The 15,017-nt window shown below is 49.0% G+C and overlaps 2 protein-coding genes across 5 annotated transcripts in view; one reads left to right on the top strand and one right to left on the bottom strand.

The window, feature by feature from the left end:
* Positions 1-14,349, bottom strand: part of SRRM2 (serine/arginine repetitive matrix 2) — a 438,109-nt gene extending 423,760 nt beyond the window's left edge. For all 3 annotated transcript variants that reach the window (XM_030209921.1, XM_030209923.1, XM_030209922.1), the window contains exon 1: positions 14,233-14,349. The gene's annotated coding sequence lies outside the window, so the exon portion shown is untranslated. The remainder of the gene's footprint in view (positions 1-14,232) is intronic.
* A 523-nt stretch (positions 14,350-14,872) lies between these two features.
* Positions 14,873-15,017, top strand: part of THOC6 (THO complex 6) — a 322,699-nt gene continuing 322,554 nt past the window's right edge. For both annotated transcript variants that reach the window (XM_030208909.1, XM_030208908.1), the window contains exon 1: positions 14,873-15,017. In XM_030208909.1, the coding sequence (XP_030064769.1) occupies positions 15,009-15,017 (9 nt within the window). In that variant the 5' untranslated portion in view covers positions 14,873-15,008.

The following is a 15,017-nucleotide window of genomic DNA, read 5'->3' as shown; positions in this document are numbered from 1 at the left end:
TCACAGAGGAGGCCGTGCCACTGTCAGGCTCTTCAATAGAAAGGACCTGTAGGGCATCTGAAATAAGCGCTGGCAGCTCATCACGGTGGAAAATCCTCACCGCGGAGGGATCATCCAGATCCTGTGGTAATTCTGCACTTGACTCTGGCTCCTCAGACCACGAAGGCCTGCCAGAACTCGCCGGATCCTCACAGCTCGACCACGGGGGGGGGGGGGGGGGGGGGGGGGGGGGGGGGGGGGGAGGTACACCATAATCTGAAGGGGAATTAGCCCTTCCACGCTTTTCTTTATCCCAATTATCAGGGAAAATAGCCTCAGCGGGCAGTCCCAGGCCAGAATCCACCGGGGTGGGGACAATAGAAGGGGCCTCAGATGACCCTTGAGGAAGAGCTCTTTTCAGCATGTATGCTTTATGCAAAAATAACACAAAATCAGGGAGAAAAACTCGCCCTGGGCAGATCCCGTCCGGGGCTAGCCGCTCCCTGAATAGCCTCAATTCGAGGTCTCCCCTGGGCTCAGGGCTCTCTGTCTCTACAGAGGCCACGCCACGCGGAGAATTCAAAATGGCGTCCGCTGCCAGCTCTGAGCAGGAAGAATCGCTCGCCTTGCTCGGGCCGGCTCTTACACCTGTACTGCACGATTTACAGAACCCCGCTGCTAATTTGCGCTTGCCACACCGGGAACAGCGCTTTACATTCTCTGCAGCCATCGCCGAAAACGGCGGGAAAACTCAAAATGGCGGTTTCGCGCCAACAACGCCCCGATCGCGGGCCCACCCCAGAGGAGTTAGAAAACACTCTTACCTCACTAGACCGAGTATCACAGCTCCGGTCCCATAGAAGAATCAAAGGAAAACCTCTGTTTCATTTTTTTTTTTTTTAACGATGTGAGGAAAGCAGAGGTAATAAGAACTCCGGAGGCTCAGATGAGAGGGAAAGGCAGAGAAAGGCGAACCAATGTGCCTGCATCCACTGAGTGGGAAAGGACAGGGAAAAGCAAGTTAATATGTCCACATCCACGGGGGCATGGGAAAAGCAGGGAAAGGGCTAACCTATGTGCCTTCAAAGTGAAGCTGCTATAGCCTCTAACACCCCGGCTAACAACTGGCAAACCAGGAGCCACCCCCAGGCAGATTTTTGATGGAGCTCAAAGAAGCTGCAGCCACCCTGCTTGGGGAGATAGAGAATACTGAAGAGGCAGTGGAGCTGGCTGGCCATGAGGCACTGTGAAAAGTTGAGTGCTCTCTATCTCCCCCTGCTGGTTGATGGACACAACCCATACATAATGGCTTCATCTGCTTGATGACAAGGAATATTTATTTTTTATTTTTTTTTAACGCTGTGAGGAAAGCAGAGGCAAAAGAGGTAAATAAAAACACTCTGGAGGCTCAGATAAGTGGGAAAGGCAGGGAAAGGCGAACCAATGTGCCTGCATCCACTGAGTAGGAAAGGACAGGGAAAGCAAGCTAGTATGTCCACATCCAAGGGGGCATGGGTAAGAAAGGGAAAGGGCTAACCTATGTGCCTTCAAAGTGAAGCTGCTATAGCCTCTAACACCCCGGCTAACAACTGGCAAACCAGTAGCCACCCCCAGGCAGATTCTTATGGAGCTCGAAGAAGCTGCAGCCACCCTGCTTGGGGAGATAGAGAATACTGAAGAGGCAGTGGAGCTAGCTGAACATGAGGCCCTGAGAAAAGTTGAGTGCTCTCTATCTCCCCCTGCTGGTTGATGGACACAACCCATACGTAATGGCTTCATCTGCTTGATGACAAGGAAATAAAAATATAAAAATATATAAATAAAAATGAAACATTTGTTCCATATATAGTGCTATGTGTAAGGTTAAAAAGTTACAAATACAAATGACAACAGTTACACACGATAGCAGTCAAATTATGCAAATGAATAGTAAACATATATGTATAACATCAATAGTAGCAAAATACATAATGAAGGCAAAGAACTTAAAAGCAACAATTTGTCATAAACCTAAACATAGACATTAATTAAAATAAAAGTGAAACATATAAAGTAGTACATGAGTTTATCTTGTTGGGCAGACTGGATAGACCGTATAGGTCTTTCTCTGCCATCATCTACAATGCTACTATGATGTACTGCCGGGCCCCAGTCCAGTTCGGTCCATTAAGAATGGGATGTATCAAAGCAATCCCTAGATAGGGTGGTAACAGGCCACACCACGCGTCAGCACTTGTACTCCAAAATGCGCATCCCTCCTGGCAGCCACATCTAGCCTGTAATGTCGGGCAAAGGAGAGCTAAGAAGCCCATGTCGCTGCACTGCATATCTCTTGAAGAGACAGTGCTCCCGTTTCAGCCCAAGAGGAAGAAATCGCTCTTGAGGAATGTGCCTTAAAGGCTTCAGGCAGAGACTGGCCAGAGAGCAAACGCCAAAAACTTCCCAATCGCAGGTCCTCCCCGGAGGAGCTACAAAACTCCCTTACCAGACCGAGTCCCAGAGCTCCGGTCACGCTGTACAGCAAGAAGGAAGCTTCGTTTTCGGATCGCAGCGCTAAGAAGCTCGTCGCTTTTTTTTTTTTTTTTTTAAACACTGAGGAAAGTTAGAGGCAACAGCTACATAGGCACTCCAGAGGATTAAGAGTGGGAAAGGCAGGGAAAGGACGAACCAATGTGCCTGCATCCACATAGAAGAGTGTGGGAAAGGCAGGGACAGGGCAAACCTATATGCCTGCATCCACATAGGGGGAAGGGTAAGGCAGGGAAAAGCCGAACCTATGTGCCTTTAAAGTGGGCACCACCAGCCACAACACCCCTGCTACAACTGGCCAAAGCACAGGAGCCACCCCAACAAGATTTCTGAAGGAGCTGAATAAGCTGCGTCCACCCTGCTGGAGAGATAAGAGAATACTGAGAGGCAGATGGAGCTAGCTGGCCAAGTGGCACTATGGTTTTCAGTGCTATCTCCCCCTGCTGGTAGGTGGACACAACCCATTCATAATGGATTCATCTGCTTGATGACAAGGAAGACGTAGCTATAATTCGGGTTCCTCTTTCCCACATGCATCACTTTGCACTTGCTCACATTAAACGTCAACTGCCACTTAGATGCTCAGTCTCCCAGTCTCGTAAGGTCCTCTTGTAATTCTTCATAATCCTCCCCTGATTTACCTACTTTGAATAACTTTGGTCGTCAGCAAATTTAATTACCTCACTAGTTACTCCCATCTCTAGGTCATTTATAAATATGTTAAAAAGCAGCAGTCCCAGCACAGACCCCTGAGGAACCCCACTAACTACGCTTCTCCATTGAGAATACTAACCATTTAACCCTACTCTCCGTTTTCTCTCTTTTAACCAGTTTTTAATCCACAATAGGACACTACTGAAAGGCAGGAGCGAGGCCCAAAGGTCAAAGATGACACATGGCTTGATGTCCAAGATGGTGCAAGCCTCCACGTCCCAAGACTGAGTCATACCGAGCAATCTGGGGCACAGTGCGGAGAACAAAAAGATATGGCTACCATGCCACTCAGAAACAAGGTGCCCCTGCGCAGCATAACAGAACACCACCAAAAAGTGGCAACTGAGGAAGCCGGAAACTCCCGGAGGCAGAAACTCATCTGCGGCATATCAGAAAACTTGTAACATGCAGCCAACCAGAAGGCTGGAAAATGTCACTACCGGGAAGTGCAGCACTAGCAAATAAGGAGCGACACTGAATGCTGTGGCGGGCCGCAAAGTATCAGCTGCAGTCACAAGCTATGAGGTGGGAAGAGCGTCAGCAGGCGCTAAAAAAAAATATGTCACGCGAGCACGAACCATCAGAATGGGAATCAGAGCTGTAGCCATTCCGAAAGGCAAAGCCTGGAACTGAACATGAGGGTCCAAAACAGCCAACCAGAGGAACTGCAGATGAGGGGGCCAAAGAGGAAATAGCAAAAATGCTTCCTAGAGGAGAAGTGCAGGGAAGAATGCTAAATCGAAGTAGCTCTGCTTAGACGCCCATGTCGCTGCACTGCATATCTCTTGAAGAGAGAGTGCTCCAGTTTCAGCCCAAGGAGAGGAAATCGCTCTTGTGGAATGTGCCTTAAAGGCTTCAGGCGGAGGCCGGCCAGACAGCAGATATGCTGAAAAAATAGCTTCTTTGAGCCAACGAGCCAGAGTAGCTTTAGACGCTGGAGACTCTCTGCGAGGACCTGACAACAAAAAGGTGATCAGAGGTCCTGAAAGCATTTGACATGCGCAGATATTGCAACAGAGCCCTTCGCACATTTAGAAGGTGCAACTGCCCAAAAGCTTCTGGAAACTCCTCTTTAGAAAAGGAGGGCAGGAAAATACGCTGGTTTAGGTGAAACGCTGAAACCACCTTAGGCAGGAAAGAAGGCACAGTACGTACCATAACTCTGGACTCTGAGAATTGTAGAAATGGGTCTCGACAGGACAGCGCCTGAAGCTCAGACACCCGTCTCGCCGATGTAATGGCCACGAAAAAGACCGACTTTAGAGTCATATTCTTCTCTGAAGCTTGCCTAAGCGGCTCGAAGGGCGAACACTGAAGAGCCTTTAATACTAGCCCCAGGTTCCAAGCCGGACAAGGGCCTGCACGAGATGCCGGAGCACACCTTTAAGAAACCATGCAATGTCCAGATGCGCAGCCAGGGAGAGGCCAGCGACCTTCCCCCGAAAACATGCTAAGGCTGCCACTTGAACACGCAGGGAATTAAAGGCCAAGCCTTTTTGTAAACCATCCTGCAAAAAGTCAAGTATCGGCGAGACAGAAGCCCGCATGGGTATAATCGCTTTAGCAGCACACCAAGCCTCAAACTGGCGCCAAATCAGAGCATAGGCAACGGAAGTCGAACGCTTGCAGGCCTGAAGGAGAGTGGAGATGACCTTGTTGGACTAGCCCTTGTCTCTCAATTGCACCCTCTCAATAGCCATGCCGTAAGACCAAAGCGGCAGGTGTCCTCCATGGTTACCGGCCCCTGAGACAACAGGTTCGGTACCAAAGGCAAAGGAAGGGGATCCTCCACCAGCATCCGCATACCATGGCCGCCTGGGCCAATCCGGGGCAATGAGAACCACCTCTCCTTGATGAAGCCGAATCCGCAGGAGTACTCGCCCTATCAAGGGCCAAGGAGGGAACACATACAGGAGGCCCTGAGGCCAGCGTTGAGTCAAGGCATCCAACCCCGCCGAGCGAGGATCTCTCTGTCTGCTGTAAAAGCACGGAACTTTGGCATCTGCGCTTGACGCCATAAGATCCGCTACGGGCGTCCCCCATTTGGCACAGATCTGAAGGAACACTTCGCCTGCCAGTTCCCACTCCGCTGGGTCGATTTGATACCTGCTCAGATAATCGGCTTGCACGTTGCTCTGACCTGCAATGTGAGCTGCTGACAGAAACTGCAGATGTAGCTCGGCCCAGTGGTATATCTGAGCGGCCTCTGCGGCCAGTGCTTGACACTGAGTGTCACCTTGTCGATTTATGTAGGCCACCGCTATCGTGTTCTCCGACAGAACTCTGACAGCCAGTCCCTTCCAGGGTCGTGTGAAAGGCCAGAAGCGCCTGGAATATCGGTTTTAACTCTAAGTGATTGATAGACCACTCCGACTCCTCGGATGTCCAGAGACCCTGGGCATGCCTTCCCTGGAAATGCGCTCCCCAGCTCTTCAGGCTGGCATCTGTTACCACCAGGCACCAATCGGGGAACACTAGCGGCATTCCTCGCTGCAGCATGCTCTGAGAGCCACCACTCCATACTGAGTAGGGCCGCAGGGAGCCACGTGAGTTTGCGCTGGCAATCCTGAGAAATTGGAGACCATCGTTGAAACAGGGAACACTGCAGAGGTCTCAGGTGCGCTCTCGCCTATGGCACCACTTCCAAGGTGGCCATCATCGACCCCAACAGCTGGACTATGTCCCAAGCTCGCGGGCGAGGCATCCTCAGGAGCAGACGGACCTGGTTCTGAAGCTTGCACCGCCTTGGCTCGGGTAGAAAGACAAACCCTGAGGCTGTGTCGAACCAGACCACCAAATATTCTAGAAATTGACAGGGGGGGTCAGGTGATATTTGGGTATATTGACAACCCAGCCCAGAGATTGAATAACTGAGACCACGCTGGCTGTTGCATAAGGACTCTCTTTTGCAGAGTCCGCTCTGCTGAGCCAGTCGTCGAGGTACGGGTGAACCCGGATACCCTCTCACCTGAGAAATACAGCTACTACCACCATTACCTTGGAAAAGGTTCAGGGAGCTGTGGCGAGGCCAAAAGGCAAGGCCCAAAACTGGAAATGTTTTCCCAACACCGCAAACCGGAGAAACCGTTGGTGCGGGGGCCAAATAGGCATGTGTAAGTAAGCTTCTTTCAGGTCCAGAGACGTGAGAAACTCTCCTGCGAAAATGTCGCACTCTCAGTGGCTTGTTGACTTCCTTTAAGTCGAGTATGAGCCGAAAAGACCCTCCTTTTCGCGGCACCACAAAGTAAATGGAGTAACGGCCGTAGCCGAGCTCAGCGGGAGGCACAGGGACCACCGCCCCGAGGTGCAACAAGCTTTGCAAGGTCTCCTCTACTGCCGCCCAGTTGACGGCAGAGCCGCATCGGGACTCCACAAACACGTCTCTCACCAGGGCATTGAATTCTAATCTGTAGCCATCTCTGATCAGGTCCAAAACCCACTGATCTGAGGTAATCTTGACCCATTCCTCGAGAAAGAGGGAAAGACGTCCTCCAACTGCAGGAATCGAGGAGTGGCCCAGCACACCATCATTGAGAGAGTCGCCCATGAACTCCATGCTTTGAGCCGGCCGCTGCGGAAAGCTTGTCCGAGCGAAAGGAGTTCCTCTGCTGAAAGCGGGCACGTGAAGTAAACCCAGCAGAATGCCCCGGGCGGTACCTTGGAGCTTCACGGAAGCGAGGTCTGGAAGAGGAAGGAACCGCCTGACCCTTGGAAGAAGGCCGCGGCCTATCCTCAGGTAAGAGCTGGGGTTTAGCATCCCCCAGGCCCTTGACAATTTTCTCCAACTCCTCACCAAAAGAGAAGGCCCTGGAAGGGCAACTTCACCAACCTTTGCTTAGAGGCCATGTCAGCCACCCAATGCCGTAGCCATAGAAGGCGGCGAGCAGCCACCGCCACAGCCATCTGTTTAGCCGAAGCTCTGACCAGATTATAGAGGGCGTGAGCCAAAAATGACAAGGCAGACTCCATCCGCGGTGCCACCTCTACAAGGGGCTCCGCTCCATCTCCGGGCTGTTCCACTGCCTGTTGCAACCAAGCGAGGCAGGCTCGAGCAGCATAACAACTGCACACAGAGGCCCGTAAGGCTATGCCTGAAATCTCAAAGGACCGCTTCATTGCTGATTCCAGACGCCGGTCCTGCATGTCCTTCAGGGCGACCCCTCCCTCTACTGGGAGGGTAGTCTTCTTCGTCACAGCCATGACTAGGGCATCCACTTTAGGCACGGCCAAGCGTATCAAGTGCTCCTCACTAAGAGGGTATAAGTGCCCTATTGCCCTGGCAACTTTCAAAGGCCCCTCAGGGCCAGCCCATTGAGGCGAAATAAGCTCTTGGATGGAATCATGCAAAGGAAAGGCTTGAGCAGGCTTCTTAGTACTTGTCATCCTCGGATTACCAGAGGAGGCTTCGCCCATCACAGGATCTTCAATAGAGAGAGCCTGTAAGGCATCAGAAATAAGCGTTGGCATCTCCCCGCAGTGGAAAATCCTAACCGCAGTGGGATCATCCGGATCCAGTGGCAATCCTACACCTTCCCTCTGGCTCTTCGGACCACGAAGGCCTGCCAGACCCCTCAGAATCCCCACAGCCTGACCACGGGGGGGGGGGGGGGGGGGGGGGGGCCCACGCTCTAAAGGGGAATTTACCCTTCTGCGCTTGTCTTGCAGACAACTGTCTGGGGAAAAAACCCTGACGGCAATCCACCAGAAGGGAACCAGGTAGCAACGCAGAGTCAGACATCTGCGGCAGAGCTCTTTTTAACATGAACGCTTTATGTAAAAGCAACACAAACTCAGGGGAGAAAGGTTCACCCTGGTCTCCCGGTTCCAATCCGGGGTAAGCAGCTCCTCTGGTAGCCTCCATCCGAGGCTCCCCTCTGGCCTCAGACACCTCCGCTCCTGCGGGGGTCGAGCCATGCGGCACATCCATGATGGCGCCCGCTGCCAGCTCCACCGAGCGTGAAGAAACCTCGCTCGCCATGCTCAAGCCGGCCCTGACGTCTCAAGAGCACGATTTACAGAGCTCAGCTGTGGATCTGCGCTTGCCACAACGTGAACAGCGCTTAACAAGCTCCGCAGCCATCGCCGAAAACGCCGGAAAATTTCAAAATGGCAGATTCGCGCCAAAACGTCCCGATCGCGGGCCCTCCCCGGAGGAGCTACAAGACTCTCTTACCTCACCAGACCGAGTCGCAGAGCTCCGGTCACGCTGCACAGACAGAAGGAAGCCTCAGAATCGCAGCGCTAACAAGCGCGTCGCGTTTTTTTTTTTTTTTTTACGCTGTGAGGAAAGTTAGAGGCAACAGATAAAGAAGCACTTCGGAGGTCCAGGAGAGTGGGAAAGGCAGGGAAAGGACGAACCAATGTGCCTGCATCCACATAGAAGAGTGTGGGAAAGGCAGGGACAGGGCAAACCTATATGCCTGCATCCAAATAGGGGGAAGGGTAAGGCAGGGAAAGGGCTAACCTATGTGCCTTTAAAGTGAAGCTGCAATAGCCAGAACACCCCTGCTACAACTGGCAAAAGCCCAGGAGCCACCCCAGGCAGATTTTTGAAGGAGCTGAAAAAGCTGCGTCCACCCTGCTGGGGAGATAGAGAATACTGAGAGGCAGATGGCGCTAGCTGGCCAAGAGGCACTATAGTTTTTCAGTGCTCTCTATCTCCCCCTGCTGGTAGGTGGACACAACCCATTCGTAATGGATTCATCTGCTTGATGACAAGGAATTTTGAATTAAAAAGTTTCACAGATGGTTTCCATAACATTTGCCTTTTTTCTTGAAGAAAAAGTAAAAAAAATTAAATTCATACATACCATACATCTACTGCAGATACTAAGGAGCCCTTTTACAATGCTGCAGTAGAGGTCCTGCAGCGCTGCCAAGCACCAGTGCGGCACTACCACCAGCCTACTGCAGGAGCCGGCAGGAGTGCTGCCCCCAGCGGCACCATCATTGGCGAAACGGGAAACTGTTTTTATTTTTAGCACTGGAGGCTTAAGAACGTAAGAATAGCCATAGAATAGTCCATCTAGCCAGTATCCTGCTTCCAGCAGTAGCCAATCCAAGTCAATAGTACCTGGCAAAAATCCAATTAGTAGCACCATTTATGCTACAAATCCCAGGGCAAGCAGTGGCTTCCCTCATGATCATCTAAGTAACAGCTATGGACTTTTCCTCCAGGAACTTATCCAAACCTTTTAAAACCCATGATAACTCCAATTACCACATCCTCCAGCAATGAGTTCCAGATCTTAACTATTTGAGTGAAAAAATATTTCCTCATACTTGTTTGAAAATTATTTCCATGCAATTTCATTGAGTGTCCCCTGGTCTTTGTACATTTTGATTGAGTTAAAAAAAATCGATTCATCTCCACCCCCTCCACACCACTCAGGATTTTGCAGACTTCAATCATAGCCCCCCCCCCCCCTCAGTCATCTCTTTTACAAGCTGAAGAGCCCTAACTGCTTTAGCCTCTCATCATATAGGAGCAGTTCTATCCCTTCTATCATTTTGGTCACTCTTCTTTGAACCTTTTGTAATTCTGCTATATCTTTTTTGAGATACAGCGAACAGAACTGAACTCAAAGGTGAGGTCGTACCATGGAGTGATACAAAGGCATTGTAATATTTTTGGTCTTATTTTGCATCCCTCTCCTAATAATTCCTAGCATCCTGTTTGCTTTTTTTTCCCGCCACCGCACACTAGGTGGTAATCAGGATGTGCTGCGCACAGCACCGTTACCACCGGGTTAGCACGGGAAAATAGGAGCAATACATGCTCCCCCAGGAAATGGCAATGTGGTGTATACTTACTGCACAGCCATTTCCTTTTCTCTGCCCACTGCAGTAAAAGGGACCACGGCGCACATCAAATCCACAAGTCAATGATGTTGCAGGGCCCCTTTTACCACACTTTTGTAAAAGTGGCCCAAAAAGTAGCTGGGTTACAAGAACCACCTAAGGGGATTGGTGAGTATGAGGATAGGGGACTTAGGACTCAATATAAGCGCAGGGTGAGTGTGGCTTGAGCACACAAATTCTGCAGGTGCACAATGCGGAAATAGGTTTAGTGTGACAGCAAAGCTCAGCCAGCACAATATGTAAACACATGGAAATTTGATTAACTAAATCACACTGATTTAGAGACGTACACAGAAGACAGAGGCTGAGCACAATGGTGGAGATGTTCATGCTAAATCTGAGGTAGCATATAGCCCACCTTGCTGCACTGAACCCTGAGAGTCATCTGAAGTGACTTCCGTTCAGATAGCCCTAGAGGTCTAATGGACCAACCCCCCCCCCCCCCAGCCCTGACTCGAGTAGCCTAGTGGTTAGTGCAGTGGACTTTGATCCTGGGCAACTGAGTTCAATTCCCACTGCAGCTCCTTGTGACTCTGGGCAAGTCACTTAACCCTCCATTGCCCCTGGTACAAAATAAGTACATGAATATATGTAAACCTTTGAATGCAGTTGCAAAAACCTCAGATAAGCGGTATATCAAGTCCCATTTCCCTTTCCCCCCTGGTAGTCTAGTGTTCCTCCCTCACTCCCTACTTCAGAATCTCCTTCCAACCCCCCTCCCCGACACACAAAAAGCTTTAATATCCCTTCCCTTCTCTTCCCTCCCATTCCCTACTTGGATTGGCCACTATTTGAAGCTGGATACTGGGCTAGATGGACCATTGGTCCAGTATGGCTATTCTTATATTCTTAAAATAATCCATAGTAAACAACTCATCCCTCCCAACCCATCTCAAACACACAACACATAGGGGCAATGCTCCTGCCTCTAATGCTGTAGTCATTCAAAATAGTGGCATCTGACCCCTAGCAGTACATCAGGATGAATCCATTAGGGGATCAATCTACCAAATAAGGCAATAAGCAGTTTTAAATGGCAGGACTGGGGAGGTATCGCTGTTGCCTTTTCGAGGTGGATTGGGGGGGGGGGGGGGCCACTAGACTACCATGGGATTTTTTTTTTTTTTTTTTATGCTGAGGGATACAGGAAGAGCACTAGACTAACAGGGCCCTTAATTGTAATTATTTATTTATTCACATTGCTTCATATACTGCAACTTTTCCATAAAGGCAACCATGCAGTTAAATAATCTGGGGAAGGAAACACGAGGGCAGGGAGAAAATCAAGAGGCTTGACCAAAGGATTCTATAAACAGGAAAGTCTTGAGTAATGACTTGAACTTTGGAGAAGAGGATTATAAGTGGATGTGGGCTGGAAGAAAGTTCCAGAAGGAAGGCCCCTGGAACTGGTTTCTCTGGAGGCAGAGAGACGAAAGGAAGGGAGGGAGGGAAGGAATAGAGGTATTACCAGATGAGGAACGAAGAGAACGGGAGGAAATATAAGGGATAAGGAGAAATGAGAGCTATGCAGGGGCTGAGGGAAGACAAGAATTGAAGACAAGACAGAGTAGCTTAAATTTAATATGAGCTGAAATGAGAAGCCAGTGCTTGAAGCAAAGGGGATGGTCAAAATGGCGGGCTGAAGGGGAGCGACATGGTCAAAACGGCAGACTGAAGAACCCTGACAGCGGCAGATTAGATGAGCTGAAGGCGCTTTACAGAATAAAGTGGAAGGCAAGCAAAGAGCGAGTTACAGTAGCCAATATGAAAGATAACTAGGAAGAGGAGGAATGTGTGCAAGAGAGATGGGTCAAGAAGCGGATGTAAGGGGCAGATGCACTGAAGAGCAAAGAATGCTAAGTGTACAACTGTGTCAATCTGAGGTTTAAAGGAGAGACGAGAGTCGAGTGAAGCCAAGAATTTTAATGTTTTCGCGGAAAGGGAGAAGGTGCCCATTCAGGACAGAGGCCCTGCTCTTGAATAAGCGTAAAGAGGGAAAAGAAAGAGGTTAAAAAGGCAGGGGCAAGGATGGAACCTTGGGGGAACACCCAATGTATGTTGGAGAGTATCAACAGTCATGGAAAAGCTTAAATATGCCATTATAAAGGTAGCTAGAAAACCAAGAGAAGATAGTCCCCTGAATGCCAAGGGAGTGAAGACGTGAAAGAAGAGAATGATCGACAATGTCAAAAGCTGAGGAAAGGTCATGTGAGCCAGTAACAAAATAGTGCTGGTCGAGAGAAGTAAGAATGGAGTTGTTAAGGGCAAGGAAGAGGGTCTCAGTGCTGTGATAATAGCGAAAGCAAGACTGATAAGGGTGAAAGGCATTAGTGGGCTCCGTGAAAGAATCTAGCTGGGAGAGAACAAGTTTCTCCAGGATCTTTGGGGAAAAAAAAGGGTAAGGTGGAGATTTGGCAGCAGTTCGAGGGAATAATGGGATCAAGATGTGCGTGGTTTTTTTTTTTTTTTAAGTAATGGACGCACTACAGCATACTTCCATGTTACTGGAACTTGACCTGAGGATAGACTGGCATGGAGAAGAGGGGACAGCAAAGGAAGAGCTGGCTTACCAGACAAGCGGGCCATGGGTCTGCTGGGAACAAGGACAGGTTAAGGGTTTGCATGCACCATACAGCAGGTGAGGAGAGGCTGAAACTATATAAGGCTGCAGAAAGAGAGGCATAAGCAGGAGGGGGTGGGGGAGGAAGAAGACAGAAGAAGGAAGGGCAAGGGGTAATGAATAATGAAGGAAGGAAACTTTAGAGATCCTGGCATCGGCAAGTGCGGTGAGAGGTAAGACAAAATGGTTGTAGAAGGGCAAGATAGTATGAGCTAGGGACAGTTGCTATAAAATGTGAAAAGCAGCCCGCAGGCAGTTGACAACAGAGAAGATTCGACAGTTGAAGTACTCGCGCTTAGCTATGTGGAGTTCTATATGAAATTGGAGATAAAGGGTGGAAAAAGTTTCATGAGAGGCAATTGTAGGACGCTTAAGCCAGAGATGCTCAGTATGTTGACATTTAGACCGTAGAAGAGGGAGCCCAGGAATGAACCAGAGAGAGCGAGGACGGGAAGAGGCAGGTGCAAGGGCGCTCGGTGGTCAATGATTTAGCAAGGCAGACTAAACAGAAAGTAAAAGACAAGAAGAGGGGGGAAACAGAGCACAGAGGCGGCTACAGAGAAGATCCAGGACAGGGTCTGTCAAGGTACATGATGGGGTGGGGGGAGGGAAGGCCCGCTAAAGATAATTCAGTGATGTGGAGGGTAGGGGGATTGGAGAGAGGCTGAAGATCTAGCAGAATTTTTTTTTATATCCCATTTCTGTACATGCTTGAGCCACTAATGCACAGATAAGAAAGGGGACATTTTTTGTTCTTCTGCAGCAAACAGCTGCATATCAAAACAGTTATGTATGCTGTTGTTGTTGTTTTCCTGACAGTGCACACTTTTAGGTTTGCAGTGGAAGTTGAGTAGTCAGTCACCACACAATATGCAATTTTTCTGCATCAGCCTGTTCTAAACACGTATTTTGAAGACCGTGTTTTAAATTGTCTAAACATGCGAGAAGGGGAGTGATCTTAGTTTATCAATGTAAATTATGCGCATTTGTAATTTTATTTAGCCACAGTGGCAGAGAAGCAAAGAGCAAGACAATTAACTAGGTTATTAAATTCTTACCGTCAGTCATCTATTATGGTATCACATAACTATACCACGACTAGAGCATAATAACAGCCAACTCTCCCAGATAAATTATACTATGCCAAAAGTTTTCTACTTTAATGAACACTGCCCTCCTCAGACAACACAGCCAGACAAGAACATGATAGTAGCCAGCAGATCTTGTAGGCAGCAGTGTGGCGGCGAAAGAACCAGGGCCCACTGCCTCTCTGCTCGCTTACAGGTCCAGATGAAGATCTTTTCACTCATTTAGCAGACAACTACAGCCATCTTAAGAAAAACAGAGATTAATACTCTAAATATCAGACGATTAAAGAACTCACAATTATAAGCGGTTTTTCTTCAGGCGAATAAGAAGGCCGCAGCACAGAGCCCCAAAACAAGAAGCCATGGTGCGAACCTCGCGCAAAGGAAAGAACATATTTTTTAAAAATAGGGAGGAAAAAAATCGCTTCAGGGATTACTCACCTACCGAGCAGCCTCCCTGCCGGCTCAGTCCGCTGTTCTTTTCTCTCTTCTCTCCCTGCGTCACTCGCCTACCGTGACCAGGCCGCAAAACCCCGCGCGACGCTAGAACTCTACCACTTCTACCACCACAGCTCCTCCCCTCTCTCAGCGCGCAGAAGCAATACTTCTCCGATCTATTGAGAAAACCCTTCGACCAGCAGGAAGCTCCACCCCCGATCAAAGAACTCGCGCAATCCTTTTCGGTTCGTTACTGCTATAAATTAAATTTCTGATTTCTATTACACTACTAAGCACTTCAATATCAACATAACCAATGAGTATGAGGTCCTTTATCCTCCAGTGGCCTATTGAAGGGCTAGTGCTAATTTTCTTACTGGCAGAAGCGCTGCAGGTAAAAAAAAGGTGAACTCTTACACATACTGTGAAAATGGAAAAGCTACTCTCCTAAGAATGATAAAACAAAATAAGTACTCCAGTTTCCCAACATACCGTACGCCTTTCCCTTTCTCAACATAAAGGTACATCTCTAGGTATAAGAAAACAGGTAGGAGCTGAATCTTTGCTTACGTCCACTATACACTACAGAACGTCGCACGATAATGACGTTTGACCGCATTTCACGTTCTTGGGCGTACTTATGTGGACTCGAACTGTGACATAAATAAATCGCGTTTTGGCTAATTTAAAAGCTGTATTCTGAAGGTATTGAGAGTCTATCTTCTTTGATCTTGGATTACAATTTTTAAAAAAAAACCACACAAACAAAACCAGTGAGAATGGATGAG

Source organism: Microcaecilia unicolor, chromosome 7 (genome assembly GCF_901765095.1).
Source record: "Microcaecilia unicolor chromosome 7, aMicUni1.1, whole genome shotgun sequence".
In the NCBI taxonomy this organism is placed as follows: domain Eukaryota; kingdom Metazoa; phylum Chordata; class Amphibia; order Gymnophiona; family Siphonopidae; genus Microcaecilia; species Microcaecilia unicolor.
Note: the sequence above shows the minus strand (reverse complement) of the source record. Positions and strands in the feature narration are given on the sequence as shown.